This window comes from Agelaius tricolor, unplaced genomic scaffold (assembly GCF_023055355.1).
Source record: "Agelaius tricolor isolate 1412-34295 unplaced genomic scaffold, bAgeTri1.0.p SCAF_19, whole genome shotgun sequence".
NCBI lineage: Eukaryota > Metazoa > Chordata > Aves > Passeriformes > Icteridae > Agelaius > Agelaius tricolor.
Window position 1 is genome coordinate 823,598 of NW_027269279.1, and position 19,163 is coordinate 842,760.

The following is a 19,163-nucleotide window of genomic DNA, read 5'->3' on the forward strand; positions in this document are numbered from 1 at the left end:
CAGCCCCGGGATGTCACAGCTCCTCCAGCTGGGACAGGACGTGGGAGCCAGGCTGAGGGAGAGCCAGCCGAGGGCAGGGGGATGGAGAAGGATCTGGGGCTGCCAGGGTGTCCCAGCTGGGGTCCCACCCACCCAGGGCACTTCACAGCCCTGGCTCTGGCTCAGCCGGGAATAACCGAGACAGCTCGGCCTGGTCCGTGTGGGCAGGAGGCCTCGCCGGCCTGCTGGGGAGGATGAGGCAGGAAAGCCTTATAAATATAGGATTGTCTGGCAAAAGATTCTGAGAATATGGAAACTATCAGCGAGATTGAAATGAAAGCAAGCTTTGAGATCCCTCAGTTACTGAACAACTGGAAAACAATGGTGTGGCCACTGAAGGTAATCCCCTTTTGATGGAACAACACCCTCTGCCTGCAGACAGGCCCAAGGGTCAGAGCAGACCCTACAGCTTGGCGGAAGGGGCCCAAAGAGGAGTTTTTAGGGTTTAAAATGTAACACAGAATGGTAATGTAATGATTCTTATAGGCCGTATGGAAATGCCATAGAGTTTGTGTATTGTACTAGATTGGTTAGTGAGAAATTGAATATTCAACACAGAAGAAGATTTATGGTATTGTAATGGGAACCTCACTCTCTTACACCTTTTACTCTCTTATGCTTTTGCTCTCTTGCCTCTCTTACTGTCTTACCTCTCATCCTCTCTCCCCCTCTCTTCTCTGGGGCCTGCTCTGAGCTGTGGCTGGCAGCTCCCAGCAGGGCCCTGCCCCCAGGCCCTTTGCAATGAACCCCAAATTCCACGACCTGGCTGCAGAGATCTCTCGTCTCCGTCCGCCCCCACTGTGCTACCCCTTGATGCTCCTGGCAGCTCCTGGGAGCCCCTGGCAGTCCCTGGCACCCCCTGGCAGTCCCTGGCAGCCCTGGCAGCACGTACCTACGACGGTGAGCACGTCCTTGTCGATGTCGGCGCGGATGTAGATGCGGCCCCGGCGCTCCGTGTGGTCGGTCCCGCACAGGCTGGGCACGTTCATCACACAGCGCTTGTGCACGTTCATCATGCAGGCTGGGGGACACAGGGCACGCTCAGCACCCTGGGCAGGGCAGGGCAGGGCACAGCCTGCCCTCCCCCCAGACTGGGCTGAGGCGAGGGGTGAGCGCAGAGCAAACGGATCTGCAGGGCAGCTGGAGGCTCTGCAGTGCCTGGGCTCAGGAATCACCCACAGGAACCCAGCGCCAGCAGCTCTGGGCCCTGCCTGACAGACCCCAGGGGGCTTTGGGCCCTCACTCAGCTGCTTCAGTTCTGCTGACTCATTAAAATTCTCCCCCATCACCCCCAGGGTGCTCAGCTGGATCCAGCAGGAGCCAAAAGGGGGCATTAAAACCTACCCGAGTATCTGTACACACAGGGAGAGGCACGGAGAGCTATCTATCTATAGAGATCCCCATATCAGTATTTACATTTTCCAGCAGCTCACTTCCCCTTGGCAGGATTCCCAAGGTTCTAAGGAATAAGCTGTTCCCAGACAGCCAAACTTCCCCATCCCTGAGCAGGGAGCAGCCGAGCTCGCACATGCTGCATGTCCCAGTCCCCTTAAATAGGAACACACAGGATTAACTCGGAAAATTACCGATCCATCCCTTCCCTGTGCCGCCAGCCCCCGTGTTCTGCTCCCTGCGCAGCGATTCCCCCGCTGCAGCGCCGGGAGAGGCGGCAGCGCCCGGCCACAGCCACAGGGTGTCACTCGGAGCCAGCCATGGAGAGCGGCGGGGCTGCGGGCTCGGCCAGGCTGCGGGGGATGCAGGGGTGGGCAGGGAGGGCAGGGTGCTGTGGGGGATGCAGGAGATGCAGGGGACCGCAGGGTGCTGTGGGGGATGCAGGGGTGGGCAGGGAGGGCAGGGTGCTGTGGGGGATGCAGGAGATGCAGGGGACTGCAGGGTGCTGTGGGGGATGCAGGGGAGGGCAGGGAGGGCAGGATGCTCCAGGGGATGCAGGGGAGGGCAGGGTGCTGTGGGGGATGCAGGGGAAGGCAGGATGCTGTGGGGGATGCAGGGGAGGTCAGGGTGGGCAGGATGCTCCAGGGGATGCAGGGGAGGCCGGGGAGGGCAGGATGCTGTGGGGGATGCAGGGGTGGGCAGGATGCTCCAGGGGATGCAGGGGAGGGCAGGATGCTGTGGGGAATGCAGGGGATCACAGGGTGCTGTGGGGGATGCAGGGGAGGTCAGGGTGGGCAGGATACTGCAGGGGATGCAGGGGAGGCCGGGGTGGGCAGGATGTGCAGGGGATGCTGCTCTGGGGGTGCTTCTGGAGAGGAGTCTGGGGGATGCTGCCGCAGAGGGGGATGTGGGAGGGATGCACAGGGGGATGGGGGGGGGATGCTGCTACAGGGGGATGTGGGGGGGATGCACAGGGGGATGCACAGGGGGATGCACAGGGGGATGCTGCTGCAGAGGGATGTGGGGGGATGCCCAGGGGGATGTGGGGAGATGCTGCTGCAGAGGGATGCAGGGAGGTTCCCCCCAAGCCAGTGCCTTTCCCTCCCCTCTCCCTGCAGCAGCCCCGGGCACTGCCCACACCGGGTGAGGAGGGGCCCACTGGTGTCCCTCGGGCACTCAGAGCCCTGCAGCTCCACACTGCTGGCACAGGGCATGGGCTCTGGGCTGCAGCCCTGGCCCCTGGGGTTCCTGAGCCCCCCATGGGGTTCCTGAGCCCCCCAGAGGGTGCCCGAGCCCCCTGCCATCATCACTTACTGTCACATTTCATGCCCTGGTGAATGAGCCCGTAGAGCAAGGACCCGCAGTGGTCACAGAAGGTGGGGCTGGAGTACGTGTGGATTTTGAATTTGTGCTTGCTCCGGGGGTCCTGGGAGGAAAACAAAGGACAAGGATTATGAACTTGCATCCAGTGCTGGCAAGGCAGCCCTGCTCTGCCCCATTCCAATGCCAGCTGGCTCTGGAGGTGCTGCTAATGGACTTCAGTCAACTGCCACCGACTCGTGGGGACCCTTTCCAGCAGCCACCAGCATCCAGCTTTATTCCTCTTCATCTGTGTTGCCATAACAATGAAAAAGCAATGCACTGGCTTGCCTGGGGATTCACTGTTTTCCAATAACTCAGTCTTAGCATGTAGAACACCAGGTGAAGGTGGTGGGTACGGACCAACAGAAGGGCTGGACACTGCCCAGCTTCCACGCAGAGCAGGAAAAGCCACCCGTGATTCCACCTGAATTAAACCTGCCCAGGAAACATCTCCTGTGCTCTGCTGCCAGCCCTTCCCTCACACTCCAGGCATTCAAGCTGCTTAGGGGATACTTTTCTTTTTTAAGCTTTCTTACAAGCAAGGGCAGATTTTTGCCCAGCAGCAGAGGGTGCAGACCCAGCAGAGCTCAGTTTATCCCTTGTGCAGGCACTGGGCAAACTCCTGGGCTCCAGCAAGGCTCAGCAGGAGTTGGAGCCAAACAAACCCAAATCTGGAATCACAATGGGTTGGGAGGGAACTTAAATCCCACCCAGTGCCTCCCCTGCCATGGCAGGGACACCTCCCACTGTCCCAGGCTGCTCCAAGCCCTGTCCAGCCTGGCCTTGGGCACTGCCAGGGATCCAGGGGCAGCCACAGCTGCTCTGGGCACCCTGTGCCAGAGAAAACTTCCAGAAGAAACAGCTTCTCCACAGGGAGCCAGAGCCCAGCACTGGGACAAAGCGCTGAGGCAGAGCAGGGGTTTGGGCTTTCCTGGCATGTTCGTGCAAGAGAGGACATGAGACACAATGCTGGGGGCTCAGCAGAGCCTGGAGCAGGGGCTGGCAGGGGGGCAGCACAGGCCAGGGGAAGGCTCCAGCAGGAGCAGCTTCGTTTCAGCTCACGTTAATTGTTTGAGGGTTAGGGATGAGGCTCAGCTCCCAGCTCTGTCATTCGAGCTGAGCAGCTTTTTAATGGCCTGGAAAGCTGCCCAGGCATTAGCAGAGACACCTTTTCAGGACACCGTGAGCAGAGTAAATAAATAAAGAGTGGAATCAGAAGCGAGCTATAACATCACCTCCAATACATTCCATCCCCCTGAAATTCATTTCCCAGCACTGTTGCATTGGAGCCTCCAGCTGCATTAATCACCAACATTCTGCTCTAGTGCTCAGCACCACAGAAAACCCCAACGGCACCCAGGAGGGGGAAACCACCAGAGCTTCCTTTAACCTGGGCTGTGCCGTGCCAGGGATCAGGCACGGGCTTCAGCCAGGGCACTGAAACTGGAAATATCTCCCATTCCAGCCCGAGGAACGTGCTGGCAGACACAGCTCCCAGCAGGGCTGCAGCTGGCAGGGGAGGCTGAGGGATCACAATGAACCTGTGCTCTGTCAGGTCACAAACCCATCCTCTGGACACCCCAAACAGCCAGTCCTGCCAGTGACTCTGCAGGTCTGAGGGCCTTTGCATTCCTCAGACATTTATAGGAGAGCAGAGAATTTCAGCCTGGATTTTAGGCTAGAACAGGAGGTGGGGGGAGTTTCCCCCATGAAACTCAGGGCAGGCAGCCAGGACTCGACCTTGAGATGGTCTGGAAAGTTCCATCCCAACCCATGCCGTGATCCTGATTGTCCAGCAGTGTCCTGGGAGAGAGGAGCTCTCTGGCTGCCCAGCCCTGCATCCTGCAGAGCCCCCAGGCACAGCACAGCACCCCTGCACCAGGCAGGGCACAGAGGGCAGCAGCCCTGTGCCAGCCTGTGCCACCTGAGGCATCATCCCCGAGCTGCTGCACTCCCTTCCAGGAACAGAAACTGCTGCTCAGGCAAGCCTCAGTCATTCATAAAAAACACCAGCTCTGTGCAGGAGGAGGCAATTCCCACTCCATGAGAAGGATGCTGAATTCCCACTGGGACCCAGAGTTCGAGAAGCCAGAGCTGGAAAAGCAAAGAGTCAGAGCAGGGCTGGGCTCCTGCCCCAAGCAGGGCTGGGTTCCTGCCCCAGAGCAGGGATGGGCTCCCCCAGATCCCCCAAGGCAGGGCTGGGCTCCCCCAGATCCCCCAGAGCAGGGCTGGGCTCCCCCAGATCCCCCAGAGCAGGGCTGGGATCCCCCAGAGCAGGGCTGGGATCCCCCAAATCCCCCAGAGCAGGGCTGGGCTCCCGCCCCAGAGCAGGGCCCCTGCCCCAAGCAGGGCTGGGATTCCCCAGAGCAGCCCCCCTGCCCCAAGCAGGGCTTCCCCTCCTGCTCCCATCCCTGTTCTCAGACACCCCTGGCACAGGGGCACAGGCAAAGCTGTGATGGAGCAGCCAGGCCTGCAGAGCAAGAGCTGCAGGGCTCTGGCTGAGAGGGGCTTGTGTCACCTTGGCCAGCGCCTCAGAAAGTGCCAGAAAGTGGCAATTGTGGGGCTCATTTCTGAGCAGGGCTGAAGTGGCTGTACTGAGACTATTTTTGTACCACGGAGACAGGACTGACGAGAACACTGCGTATGCAGATGCTGAGACTTAAAACAAGAATGGTTAAAAAGAAGTTTGCCAAGAAAAGAAAAAGGCTCCACTCCTCCCCCACCAGCGCTGAGCCAGCCTGAGGAACGGGGCAGGAACAGATTTCTGTGGAGCAGAGCTGGAAATTGCCATGAGCAGAGCCAGAGGCCCAAACCTTCCCTTCCCTTCCCATCAGTGCTGCTGCAGATCCAGCACCCCCTGCAATATCCCAGCCCTGACTGATTGCATCTGAAGTTTCTCCTGTTTCCTTGTCTAAATAAGAATAAAATCCCTCCCTGTGAGGGTGGGCAGGCCCTGGCACAGCTGTGGCTGCCCCTGGATCCCTGGAGTGTCCCAGGCCAGGCTGGATGGGGCTGGGGGCACTGCAAGGTGACACTGGAAGGTGACAGTGCCACTGGTCTCCCAGAGCCCTGGAGCTCCACATCTCCTGCAGCAGAGCCTCAGGAAGGGGCAGCTGGACCCACATCGACAGCCAGGGGTGTTTGAAACCCCTGCACTCACATTTGCTGCGTTTGACAGAACACAGAGCCTTGCCTTCAGGATTAGGGGCTGCTGCTCTCCCCATCTCGTTGCAAAGAAAGCTTTAAATTATCTCTGCTGAAGAAGAATTAGCACAGTTCATGGGAAGAGACCATTTTAAAGGGAATTTCATAGTGATTTAAACAGCATAACAGCAAATACAACACAGCCACAGCTTACTGCCTGCACTCAACAAACCCTGGCAGGGACATAAACCCAAACCCTCGCATCTGATCCCCACATTTCCCGTGTGGAAAATCCCCTGGGCGTGCAGGGAACAGCTCCCAGCAGACAGAAGAGGTCAGGGTTGCCTTGCAGGGCAAGCATGGATGGCAGGGGCTGGGGCAGGGAAGGGCACGGGCCCCACCACCCCTGCAGCCCCTCTGAGCTGGGCTCACAGAGCCTGCCCAGCCCTGAGCCCTGAGCCAGGCAGGGAAGGGCTGCCCAGGCGCTGGGCTGGAGCCATGGCAGCCTGGCAGGGGGAACAGAGGCGCTGTGGGGCTGGGCAGGCAGCAGAAGGCGCTGGGAGGGAGGAAGGCAGAGACATCTTCATCCCACAGGAGCTGTCAGCAGCAGCAGGTGCCTGCTCCAGGGGCAGATGGCACAGCAGAGGGCTGGAGGAGTTAATTAGCAGGACAACAGAAAGCAGCAAGCTGCAGGAAGGCTGTGAGGATTTGCCAAAATGCTGGCCAGGGCAGCCCAGGAGGAAAGGAGCTGGGATCCAAAGGAAAGGAGCTGGGATCCAAAGGAAAGGAGCTGGGATCCAAAGGAAAGGAGCTGGGATCCAAAGGAAAGGAGCTGGGAGCAGGGATCCAGGACAGGAGCGGGGATCCAAAGGAAAGGAGCAGGGATCCAAAGGACAGGAGCTGGGATCCAAAGGACAGGAGCTGGGATCCAAAGGAAAGGAGCTGGGAGCAGGGATCCAGGACAGGAGCAGGGATCCAGGACAGGAGCTGGGATCCAGGACAGGAGCTGGGATCCAAAGGACAGGAGCAGGGATCCAAAGGAAAGGAGCTGGGATCCAAGGGACAGGAGCTGGGATCCAAAGGAAAGGAGCTGGGAGCAGGGATCCAAAGGAAAGGAGCAGGGAGCAGGGATCCAGGACAGGAGCTGGGATCCAGGACAGGAGCTGGGATCCAAAGGAAAGGAGCAGGGATCCAAAGGACAGGAGCAGGGATCCAAAGGACAGGAGCAGGGATCCAAAGGAAAGGAGCTGGGATCCAAGGGACAGGAGCTGGGATCCAAAGGAAAGGAGCTGGGAGCAGGGATCCAAAGGAAAGGAGCAGGGAGCAGGGATCCAGGACAGGAGCTGGGATCCAGGACAGGAGCTGGGATCCAGGACAGGAGCTGGGATCCAAAGGAAAGGAGCAGGGATCCAAAGGACAGGAGCAGGGATCCAAAGGACAGGAGCAGGGATCCAAGGGACAGGAGCTGGGAGCAGGGATCAGGGTCCTGTGCTCAGGGACAGCACCAGGGTGAGAGGGGGCCTGGGGCACAGCATGGGGGAGCCCTTTCCATGGAGAAATCCTTCCTGGAATCCTTCCTGAGGTTCTCTCCCCAAGCCATCGACAGGGACAATTTACACACAAAATTGAAATGTGGCTACACTGGCCCCTTACCTTCCCAGAGCTACTCTGATATTTATTAACACATCCTGATTAGATGACCTTTAGCAGGATCATGCAAAGAAGGTCATTTTAATGATTATTTTCTCTACAATTTAAATAATTATGCATTCTGCTAATAGCTCCAGCTATAATTAGGTTTGCCAAGTGGAATACATTACCCAGGCTGACTCTGGGTCCTGGAGCCCTCGCTGTGGGTCAGTCACACACAGGGGGGGCTGGGGGCTCTCAGCCCCTCCTCAGCAGCTCTGCTTTCTTCAGGAGGGACCCCAGGCACACAGGACATCAGTGAGGAGCCCAGGCCCTGCCCTGCCTGCAGAGCTGTGCAGCACAAACATGGCCCCGAGTCTGCAGCACCCCTGGTTCCAGCCCCTGCTCCATTCCCTGCTGCAAGAAGCAATTAATCTTTCATTTTTTCCTGCTTGGAGACACTATCATGTGTAATTAGTCCTCTCTCCCAGATGGAAGCTCCTGCTCCTTGCCAAGGTTAAACACACAGCCACACTCCCACTCTGCTCAAGGAGCTCAAACACAGCCAGATCAAACAGAGACAGCCCAGGCTGGGAGCACAGACAGGGGCTCTGCCCTGCTCCCCCAGGCTCTCTGTGCACACAGCAGCCTCCAGCACCCCCTGAGCTCCCAGTGCACAGCTCCAGTCCAGTAATTAGGATTTCCCAGCTGCCAAACTGCAAACTGTCGTGTAGAGCACAAGCACTGCGCAGGTACAAAATGGTTTTCTCCTCAATTCTCCGGCACTATGAAGACACAGAGTTCAAGGAGCAAAGTTAGGAGATATTTTGCTTTCAACACATTTTTTCTCCTTGGCTCCAGGTCTAGGCCCCAGGGAGAGCAGCTCTGGGCTGGCAGCAGAGCCCCAGGCAGGCTGCAGCATCCCTGCCCTGCTGCCTCCCTCTGCAGCTCAGCAGAACCACTGGCCCACTGCAAGGCTTGGCACTGCAATAAAACCATCTCCCTTCTGTGGGGTTCATGTTCATAAAGATTTGCCAAAAACCACCCCTGGGAGCAGCAGAGCCCAATGGCACCGGGTCAGCCCCCAGTGCAGGTGGTTCTGGATCCTCACTGTGGGTATCAGCAGCACAGAGCAGAGGGAATCTCCAGCTTTGGGAAACTCCAGCTTTGGGAAACTCCTCCAGCTTTCATCATTCCCAGCACAGCCCCTGGCCCTGGCTCAGGGCTGGGGCCACCAAGGCATTGCTGGGTGCTGAAGCAGCTCTTCCTCTCCTGGTTCAAAGCTCCTTCAGGATTATATGATTATATAATTATAAATTAGATATATTATGGATATAATTCTGCTGCTGGAAGAGCAAGGCTGGCAGTGCAGGAGGAAGGAAGCTTGCCCTGCCTGCATCCCCCAGTGACAGCCCCTGGCAGAGGGGCAGGGACAGACCCAAGGGGCTCTGGTGGCCTTTGCTGAAGAGAGAAAAAGGAAAAAAAAAAAAAAAAGAAAAGAAAAGAGGACAAAAAAAAGCAATAAAAGGGCCATTTTCTCCCTGCCTTAGTCCCAAGAACTGCATTCCATCCTCATTTTCAGAAGTCATGCATTAAAAGGTTAACAAGCAGTGATGCCCCTGGCCCTGGCAGTGCCACGCACAGGGAGCAGGGATGTCCCTGGCACAGGCCCTGGCAGTGCCATGCAGAGGAGCAGGGATGCTCTGGGACCCCAGGTGACCTGGCACACACCCTGGCAGTGCCATGCAGAGGAGCAGGGATGTCCCTGGCACAGACCCTGGCAGTGCCATGCAGAGGAGCAGGGATGTCCCTGGCACAGACCCTGGCAGTGCCATGCACAGGGAGCAAGGATGCCCCTGGCACAGACCCTGGCAGTGCCATGCAGAGGAGCAGGGATGCTCTGGTACCCCAGGTGACCTGGCACACACCCTGGCATGCCATGCAGAGGAGCAGGGATGCTCTGGGACCCCAGGTGACCTGGCACACACCCTGGCAGTGCCATGCAGAGGAGCAGGGATGCTCTGGGACCCCAGCCCAGCCTCACCCCTCGCTCCAGGCCCTGGCAGCTCCTGCCCCTGTCCCCACCTGCACTCCCTGCCTGTCCCTGGCACAGGGAGCCCTCAGGGGCTCCTGTCCCCTGCCTGGGTGACAGCAGTGCCACCTGCACCCCCTCCTGGGCTGGTGGCCTGGTGCAGGGAGGGCCCTGGGTGCCTCAGCTGCCCTGGGGAGGCTGCACAGACAGCAGGGCTCAGGAGGGGCACAGCCACCAGAACAAACCTCTCCAAGTGCTGCTGCCCCCAGAGCTCATCCCCCGGGCCCTGTGCTGTGGCCCTGCCAGGGCACAGCCCCATTTTGGGACACCAGGCGTGTTTAGCCTCCACCTCCCGCAGCCTGCTACGCCGCCTGCTCCCACCACTTCTATTTTTAAGGGTGAGAGCTGTGGTGCTCTGTCGTTTCCCCAATTCGAGCTCCTCTCTCCCAGCAGTTCCCCAAATTAGCCAGTCTCCACGGAAAAAGCCAGAGCCTGCCAGACAGACCCGAGTGCTGCTGGCAGAGTGGGCTCCCAGCTCCGCTGCCCCCAAGCCAGGGGATCCACAGGGAGAGAAATCCTGGGGAAACAAGGCTGGGACTCAGCTGGCAGGGCTGGGGCTTTTGTGGCTACAGGGAGAGAAGGACAGCGGGGCAGGGCTGCAGGCTCAGCCCCAAAGGGAAACCTCTGCCTCCCCATGTTCCCTCTGCTCCGCTGAGCACAAGTCACTGCATGGTTTGAGTGCTTTAAGCATCCCAGAAACCCCTGAGAGTCTCACAACTACAGAATCCCAATCCCTGGAGGGCTTTAGAAGCCAGGGGGATGTGGCAGGGGGGGGGTGGGGCAGTGGTGGCCTGGGGAGTGCTGGGGAATGGTTGGACTTGAGGATTCTTAGAGGCTTTTCCAGCCTAGACCATCCCATAAACTGTGAAACAGCAACCCTGGGGTGCCCTCAGCCCAAGGAATGGAGCAGCATCTCCTGCAGGTGCTGTGCAGCCCAGGGAATGGAGCAGCATCTCCTGCAGGTGCTGTGCAGCCCAGGGAATGGAGCAGCATCTCCTGCAGGTGCCCTCAGCCCAGGGAGTGGAGCAGCATCTCCTGCAGGTGCTGCCAGCCCAGCCCAGCACAGGACCTGTACTTACATCCGAGGCAGGGCCCTTGTCAGCACCGGGGCAGGAGAAGGTGACGAATTCATGGCACCTCTTGTGCACCACGAAGCAGCAAACTGCAAAGAGAACACAGGGACAGGGTCAGGGCATGGCACCACGAGGGCCAAGAGGTAACAAAACAAACCACAGCCATGTGGATTTCTGAGCAGTGCCAGGAGGGTTTTTAAGCAAACCCCTGGCAGGTTTTGAAACCTTCTGGAATATCCCCAGGCATTTTGGTAGAACTCAACAGAACAAAGTGTCGGGCGCACGTCAGAGGAGGGCTGGGAACAATTCTGTTCCTGAGCTCATTGTCACTCGTGGCACACGCTCTGAGGTCACTGCTGGGAATGAAAAGAGAGAATCTGGCGCTGGCGGGATCTGAGCTGAAAAGTGCATGTGGCCAAAAATGGAAGATTGTACCGAAGGGAACAGGTGGGCAATTCCTCCCACAGCTCTGCTTTTCCCCAGCATCTCCCCAGCCTCCGTTTGCCAGACCAGAAGACGCGCACGTCCTCCTCCCCTCACACACGTCAATGCCAGCCTTGCCCTTCTGGGAGAGGGAAACCAATCCCCACTGCCACTGCCCGGGCTCCCAAGAGAGGAATCCAGAGCTAAGCCCCCAGCCCCACAAGCACCGAACCCTTTCAGCACGCGTGCTCCTGAAGTTCCCAGTGCTGTTTCTGCAGTCTGTGCAGCCAAACTCTGTATTTCAAGGCTGGTTTTTTTCCCCAAATGCCAAACAAGCACCTCACCATGGGTGACAGACCCTAAAGAATCATTTGTCACTGTAGGTAACCTCAGCTGGCGTTCCAGACCCTCCTTAAGGGTCTCAGCCCCTCTGGCCCTGCAGCTGGAGGTGGCAGCACTGCTGGGCTGGGGAGCAGAGGCAGCAGCTCACAGCCATGGCACCTCTGTCACCTCCTGGCTGCCAGGGCTGGCCTGGCCACCCGCACCCTGCGTGCAGCCCCAGGGGTGCTCAGCCCCAGGGGTGCTCAGCCCTGAGCACCCATCCCTTGCCTGTCCCACAGGATGAGACCTCAGCTCCAGGAGCCAAAGGGAGCCCAGGGAACCAGCCCTGGCTCAGAAGGGAGCATCCCTGCCATGCCTGACCCATAGCTGAGATCTCTGCTGCAGGGCCCAAAGGGAGCCCAGGGAACCAGCCCAGGTACCACACTCTGCCTGCCCCAGGGCTCTCCCATCTGCCACATCCTTTCCCAAGAGCTGCAGCTACACTGAGTAAAAGCCTCTGCAAGATGAGGAGCAGGGACTGAGGTTTGGAGACAGCACAGGAACCAAACTGAGCCGTGCAGGAGTGGAGCAGGTTCCAGTTGCAGCAACATGGGATTTTCCTAAGGAACAAGGAAAAGGCAAATGACATCAGCCATGAACCTCACAATCCTCTCTTTGTGCCCTGCCACATCCAGCTGTAAATTCATTTTCCTTTTCACATTTTCCATTGTGAACAAAAACAAACCCAGAAGGTTTTAGAGGCAGAACAGCTGCCAAGAGCTCTCTCCTCGCAGGACCTCTCACTTGCTTTTCTGAGTCAAACAAACAAACATTTTCTTGAAAGCATTGCTCACCATTTCTGTCATTTGTATATGGAGACAGAGGCATCTGGGAAGCAGGAAAGAAGGAATTAGAACTCTATTAGCAGGGATTTCTCCTGAAGTGTGTGCACAAACCCAGAGAGCTCCAGGACACCCCAGGCATGGGCTCTGCTGCCAGGGCTGGGCTCTGGTGGGAGCTGCCCATGGAACCATTCCCAGCTCTGCAGGGGAACCAGAGGCCATCAGGCTGAACTTGCCATGGAATGGATTGGCTGGGAAGGGACCTTAAAGGCCATCCCTGGCAGTGCCCAGGCCAGGCTGGACATTGGGGCTTGGAGCAGCCTGGGGCACAGGGAGGTGGCCCTGCCATGGCAGGGGTGGCACTGGGAGGGCTTTAGGGTCCCTCCAAACCAAACCATTCCAGACTCTGTGGTTCTAACCTGTGCAAGGATAATCCTCTGGAAGCTGGGCAGGCAGAACCTCCCTGCACGTGCAAGGCAAAGCAGAGCTCTGTGCCCCAGCAGCCCTGGGGGCTCTGCCCCTAAGGGAGCTCCACAGGCCTTGGCAGGATCCCCTGGAACCCTTCCCAGCGCTCAGGTGAGTGCTGCAGCCATGCACAAGGCAAACAGGGGGAATCAGGAGCAGCATCTCAGGGCTGCAATGCTGTCTCAGCTCCCATGACCTGCCCATGGATGTGAGGAGGCTGAGAGATCTCCCCACTGCCATCACACTTCAGCAGCTTCAGCCCATGTCTTTGTCAGCTTAGAAAGCCCAGCACGAGCAGCAGCTTTCCCAGGTCGCTAATTAGACAGTTAATTTGTAAATCTTATTATTTGGGTAATAAAGTTATCAAATCCCACTGGTTGGCTACAAACATCCCAAGCCATTTGTACACAACAAGAATGGAAGATGAACCTTTCCCATTCCTTAGTGCACAGTGCAGGAGGGTTTCCTGGCCCTAAACTCTCCTTTAGGGCCTGATCCACTGCAGGGCTCTGTCCTGGGAGGAGGGAGGGACACAAACCCTGAGCCCAGCAATGCTCCACAGCCCCAGGACATTTGCTGGGATGCACATTTTTCACAGCAGCCCCAACACAGTGTCTGAGATCTGAAAATGTTTGCACCAAAACATCAGGGCAAGATCACACACCTCCATTCCCTGGGATCCTGACACAGGCCTGGGAGGAAAGATCTCCTGGAAGGGTGGGTTTGAGAGCCAGGAAACCACAACAGCAGCAGGGCATTCTCAAACCCTAGGAAACGTCTTGTTGTGGAGGATGAAACGAGAGAAAATGCTAGAAAATGCTAACACAGTATTGCTTCAATATATATACATATATATATATATATACGCACAGACACACAGAGAAAGGCATCTTGGCTTAAACCACTGCTCAAAAACCCTCCAGAAAAACCATCAAGCAGTTTCCCTGCTGATTCCCCACTGATTCTAGAGCTGCCGATCAGAGGAACCACATCAAAATGTGTTCCAGGCATTTGAAGGCTGCAGAACACACATTGGGCTGCAGCTCCAGCAGGGCTGGGTGTCCCTGGGCTGCAGGGATGCAGGGACTGGGCAGGGATGCAGGGGCCGGGCTGTGCAGGGATGTGGGGCTGTGCAGGGATGTGCAGGGCTGGGCAGGGATGTGCAGGGCTGGGCAGGGATGTGGGGCTGGGCAGGGATGTGCAGGGCTCTGCAGGGCTGGGCAGGGATGCTGTGGCCAGGCTGTGCAGGGCTGGGCAGGGATGCAGCTCCGAGCAGCAGCTGCTGCATGCCTTGGAGCCCTGCTGCCAATTCCTGCAGCAGCTGCAGGAGCAGCCCTGCCAGCCCAGGCTGCACACACACATCCCCTGGTCCTGCAGGATGTTCCCTCCTCTGCTGTTTCCACCCTGTGAGCAGGGTCAGGAGCGTTCCCTGCCATCCCTCACCTCACACGCTCCCTCTCCCCTCACACTTTGCCCAAAGGTGCCCAAAGATTCGCCCTCAGAGTACAAAACCCCTCCTAGGCTGGGGTTTGTGCCCAGGAAATGCCCTCAGAGCCCTTTGTCTGAGCTTCAAGCTGCTTATACCAGCACCAGGCTGCCCTGGGAGCCAGCCCAGCCCAGCCCAGGCATTCCAGCAATGGGAAAGGCTCAAGGCAGCGCTTCCCTGGCAAACCCCTGAGCCCACCCTGAAGGGCAGCCCTGGCGCCCAGGGCAGGAGCAGGGTGACAAATGCCCGAGTGCCCTGCTGGCTCCCAGCTGGCACAGGAGGTGGGGCTGGCCCCATCTCCCTCATCTGCAGGAGGGCACCCAGCCCTGACAAGCAGCTCCCTGCAGGGGTGAGCTCCATTTGGTGCTCTAATTGCACCGCACGAGCGCCTTGTCCCAGCGTTCTGGAGAAGGGAATCATCCATTCCCCATGTTCTGGAGAAGGGAATCATCCATTTCCCAGTGTTCTGGAGAAGGGAATCAGCCATTCCCCATGTTCTGGAGAAGGGAATCATCCATTTCCCAACGTTCTGGAGAAGGGAATCATCCATTCCCCAACGTTCTGAGAAGGGAATCATCCATTCCCCAACGTTCTGAAGAAGGGAATCATCAATTCCCCAACGTTCTGGAGAAGGGAATCAGCCATTTGCCAGTGTTCTGGAGAAGGGAATCATCCATTTCCCAGTGTTCTGGAGAAGGGAATCATCCATTTCCCAGTGTTCTGGAGAAGGGAATCATCCATTTCCCAACGTTCTGGAGAAGGGAATCATCCATTTCCCAACGTTCTGGAGAAGGGAATCATCCATTTCCCAATGTTCTGGGGAAGGGAATCATCCATTTCCCAACGTTCTGGAGAAGGGAATCAGCCATTTGCCAGTGTTCTGGAGAAGGGAATCAGCCATTCCCCATGTTCTGGAGAAGGGAATCATCCATTTCCCAACGTTCTGGAGAAGGGAATCATCCATTCCCCAACGTTCTGAAGAAGGGAATCATCCATTCCCCAACGTTCTGGAGAAGGGAATCATCCATTTCCCCCGGTCCTTTGCCGAATGAATAATTCAGGGCCGTGGCTCCTGAGCCCAGCCCTTCCCAGAACACACATCCCCACCAAGGGAAGCCTTTGTTCCTCTCCTCAGGCCAGGGAGAGCTCTGGAAGCACCGGGAACAGCCTTGGATACAGCGTGTCAAGTGAGGGAGACAGATGGAGAGTTAACAGAGACAGAAGAAGGTTCAAGCAAGATTCATCTAAAAATCAAAGCCAGGGAGGAGTTCAAGCATCCCCAGGGAGCTGCCGGAGCTGAGCTTTGGCAGATGGCTCCAATATCAGGGAAGCTCAAAGATTATTTCGAGCATATCTCAGTGTGTGGCTGCTCCCTTCCAACCTGTGGATATTCTCATTTGGAAAACGTCTCCACTTCCCAAGGAACAACAGCTTTAGGAAACAGCTTGGAATTCAGATTAGCAAAACTGAAGGAAACAACACCAAAAAATAAAGAGAAAATGACTTTTTAAGGGAGCTTTGTGCTGCTCCACCCACGCTGGGCAAACCCCCGGGGTCAGAGGCACCACCCGGCCCCGGTGAGGCACCAAAATGTGCCCCAGGCAGAGCTGCCCACGGCTTTCCTTTCCATGCTAAAAAATCACACTCATGACATCAAACAGAGGCAGTGAAGCATGGTAATCATAAAATAAGGGGAAAGAAGGGCTCCAGGAGGGGAAGTCCTGAATTTCTGACAGCGCTTTACAGCTTTTAATCACTTAGAGCACACAGAGAGAGAAGCTGAGCTAAAATTTGTGCTCTTTGGATTTAATCCCCAGCTTTGGTTAAAAGCTTTCTGGGGTTCTTACAGCACAGCCATCGTCAGCTCCTCAGACTTGAGCTGTTTTCCCACTGTCAGCTCCAGGGAGACAGAGTGAAATCCCAGCTGTGATCCTCAGGGATCTCTGGGCAGCACCAGGAACAGCTCCAGGGATGGGGGGGTGACAGGGGGCAGGTCCGGGATGGTGGGCTGGGTGCTCCTGGGCTGGGGGACAGAGGCAGGGATGTCACCAGGGGCCCGGGGATGTCACCAGGATGGGGATGTCACCATCAATGCCAAGCTGCAGCAGCACTCTGCTGTCACAGCTCGGTACAAGTGGCACCTGCAGCCTCTGGGGTGAGCCCTGGCCAGCACAACTCCTGTGAATCCAGTGTTCCCAGTGTTCCCAGTGCTAACAGCAGCCCAGCACTGGGCAGGAGGGGCAGGGAGGCTGCTGTGCCTCTGTTCTCAAAGGGAACTCTTTACCACCCCTCTTTTTTCACCGAAAGGGGCTGAGTATTTTGGGCCCAGCCACGTGCTTGTAGAAGGACTTCATGAACAAAACACCCCGAGCCGCCTGCAGTTTTCCATGAAATACCAGAATGAAGTGACAACATCCTCTGCATGACAATGAACGAGCTGGAGCCAGCGGGATGAGCAGCATCAATCATCCCCAGCAGGGGAAGGGGAGTGGGTGGGGACGGGACCATGGCAGCAGCAGAGCTGGGATGGGGAGAGATCCTCACTGTGCAGAGACATCCTCACTGTGCACAGAGAGAGAGAGAGAGAGACCCTCACTGTGCAGAGACATCCTCACTGTGCACAGAGAGAGAGAGAGACCCTCACTGTGCAGAGACATCCTCACTGTCACAGAGAGAGAGAGACCCTCACTGTGCAGAGACATCCTCACTGTGCACAGAGAGAGAGAGAGACCCTCACTGTGCAGAGACATCCTCACTGTGCACAGAGAGAGAGAGAGAGAGACCCTCACTGTGCAGAGACATCCTCACTGTGCACAGAGAGAGACCCTCACCCTGCACACAGAGAGACCCTCACTGTGCAGAGAGAGAGAGACCCTCACTGTGCAGAGACATCCTCACTCTGCATAGAGACCCTCACTCTGCACACAGAGAGAGAGATCCTCACTGTGCACAGAGAGAGAGAGAGACCCTCACTGTGCAGAGACATCCTCACTGTGCACAGAGAGAGAGAGAGAGAGAGAGAGAGAGAGAGAGACCCTCACTGTGCAGAGACATCCTCACTCTGCATAGAGACCCTCACTCTGCACACAGAGAGAGAGATCCTCACTGTGCAGAGAGAGAGAGAGAGAGACCCTCACCCTGCACACAGAGAGACCCTCACTGTGCAGCACCCAGAGCCACTGCAGGGACAGGGCCAGGCTGCAGGGCACAGGGGCTGGCCCAGCTTCTGTGGCTCCTGCTGGCACAGGAGCCTGTGGCACATTTGGATGCGGCTCCTCCACCCAGGGCATGCCACAAGTGCAGCTCCTGCTTCCTCTCCAAGTTGTCTGCAGCAGGCAGAGCATGCCAACATCCACAGACAGCCTGGGGGAACAGCTCTTGCCCTGTCCCTGTTGTTATCTCATTGCAAAAGCCCCATACCTTCTCAGTGATTTCTCATGGGCACCTCCTCACAGCACTGACTCCTTCTTCTTCACAGCACAGCCAACCAACCCCAGCTCATCTCCTCACCCCGCTAACCCACTCTTCTGTAGCACTCATCATTATTAAGCACAGCTGTAACTTGTTAAAAACAAGTTAAAAACAAGCCTGTTCCTAATCTTTAGTAATTGGTACAACTGCAGCTCCTCAAGTGTGAAACCCTCTACACCATTTCCTTCCATTCCATCCCTCCACATGTCCCAGACCCTGCAGGTGCCTGGCCCACTCCCACCACAGCAGAAGCCATGGAGAGGAGCCTCAGAGGGGCTGTGCAGGGTGGGGTGGCCCCAGGGGATGCAGGCACAAACACAGAGGCAGGGCTGGAGGGGAGCTCCAGGCCCAGAGCAGGCCCTGTTCCCCTGCAGGCTCCTCGGTCCCTGCCCAGGCCAGGGCAGCTCCCACCTCGACAGGAGCCAGAGGGGAAGGGGCTTCCCCCAGGCCCTCATCACAGCCAGCTCACACTGCAGCAGCTGCAGCAGCATCAGGAAGGTTTTTGAGCTGGAATTTGGTTCTTTCCATGCTAACAATCCCTCCTAGCTCGTTCCTAAAGGCCTGGGCTACGAGCCCTGTGATCCGAGGGGGTTGGTACAGTGAGAGGGACACGCTGGGCTGCAGGGGACAGCCCCACAGCTGGGTCACCGTGGCCAGGGCAAGCAGGGACACTGCTGATGAGGGAGGAGGAGCAGCCAGGGGCTGAGGAACAGCCAGGGGCTGGCCAAGGTCAGGCAGAGCAGAAGCCCCTGAGATGCAGAACGGATGGACAGAGTGGGTTTGTACCTCAGACAAGTGGGCACAGGCAGCAAGGACACCGTCTGAGCCCAGCCCCGACCCCAAGGAGCTGGGCTCTGTCCCTGGGGACATCCCTGAGGACACCCCTGGGGCCTGCAGGCAGCTGCCCTCACCCACAGCCCACACCAGCCCGGGACCAGCCCCAGCCCACCACAGCAGCCTCAGCTCCTGCAGCAGGCAGAGGTGAAAAATAAGCACTGAGTGATTAATCAAAGCCCCGAGGGAGCAGATTAAACGGTCCTGGCAATTAGTTCTGGGTTTCTTAGGAAGGCACTGGAAGCCAGTGGAAAGCTGCTGCAGTCCCTGAGGATGAGCACCAAGTCCTCCTAAAACCCTGCACCAGTTACACAACTGTGGCGATGTGTTAAATTACAGATGGTCTCAATTAAAAGTGCAGAGATGGAAAGGAGGCTCGGAAAAAAAAAAAAACCAAACCTCCACATGAGAAGAAAGAGAAGATCATTAAAAACTTGGCAGCCTACTTTGACTCTGGTGACCTGGTAATTTAATATTGTAATTGAAACTGCGGGTCAGGCTCCTGAGAGGAGGGAGCAGGACGGGAAGGGATCCCGGCAGGATGGGTGCTGCCCAGAGGAGAGGGCAGCATTAGGAGAGGGCAGCCCCAG

General features: G+C 57.3%; 1 protein-coding gene across 4 annotated transcripts in view; it reads right to left on the reverse strand.

Annotated features, from left to right (window-relative positions):
- The window catches only part of PRKCB (protein kinase C beta), a 95,024-nt gene that overhangs the window by 45,557 nt on the left and 30,304 nt on the right, over positions 1 to 19,163 (reverse strand). For all 4 annotated transcript variants that reach the window (XR_011681865.1, XR_011681864.1, XM_071444789.1 and 1 more), the window contains exons 3-5: positions 10,738 to 10,820; positions 2,746 to 2,857; positions 932 to 1,060 (exon numbers count right to left, since the gene is read on the reverse strand). Coding sequence is in view for 2 of the 4 variants with exons in the window: in XM_071444789.1 (XP_071300890.1) it covers positions 932 to 1,060; positions 2,746 to 2,857; positions 10,738 to 10,820 (324 nt within the window). In the remaining 2 variants the exon portion in view is untranslated. The remainder of the gene's footprint in view (positions 1 to 931; positions 1,061 to 2,745; positions 2,858 to 10,737; positions 10,821 to 19,163) is intronic.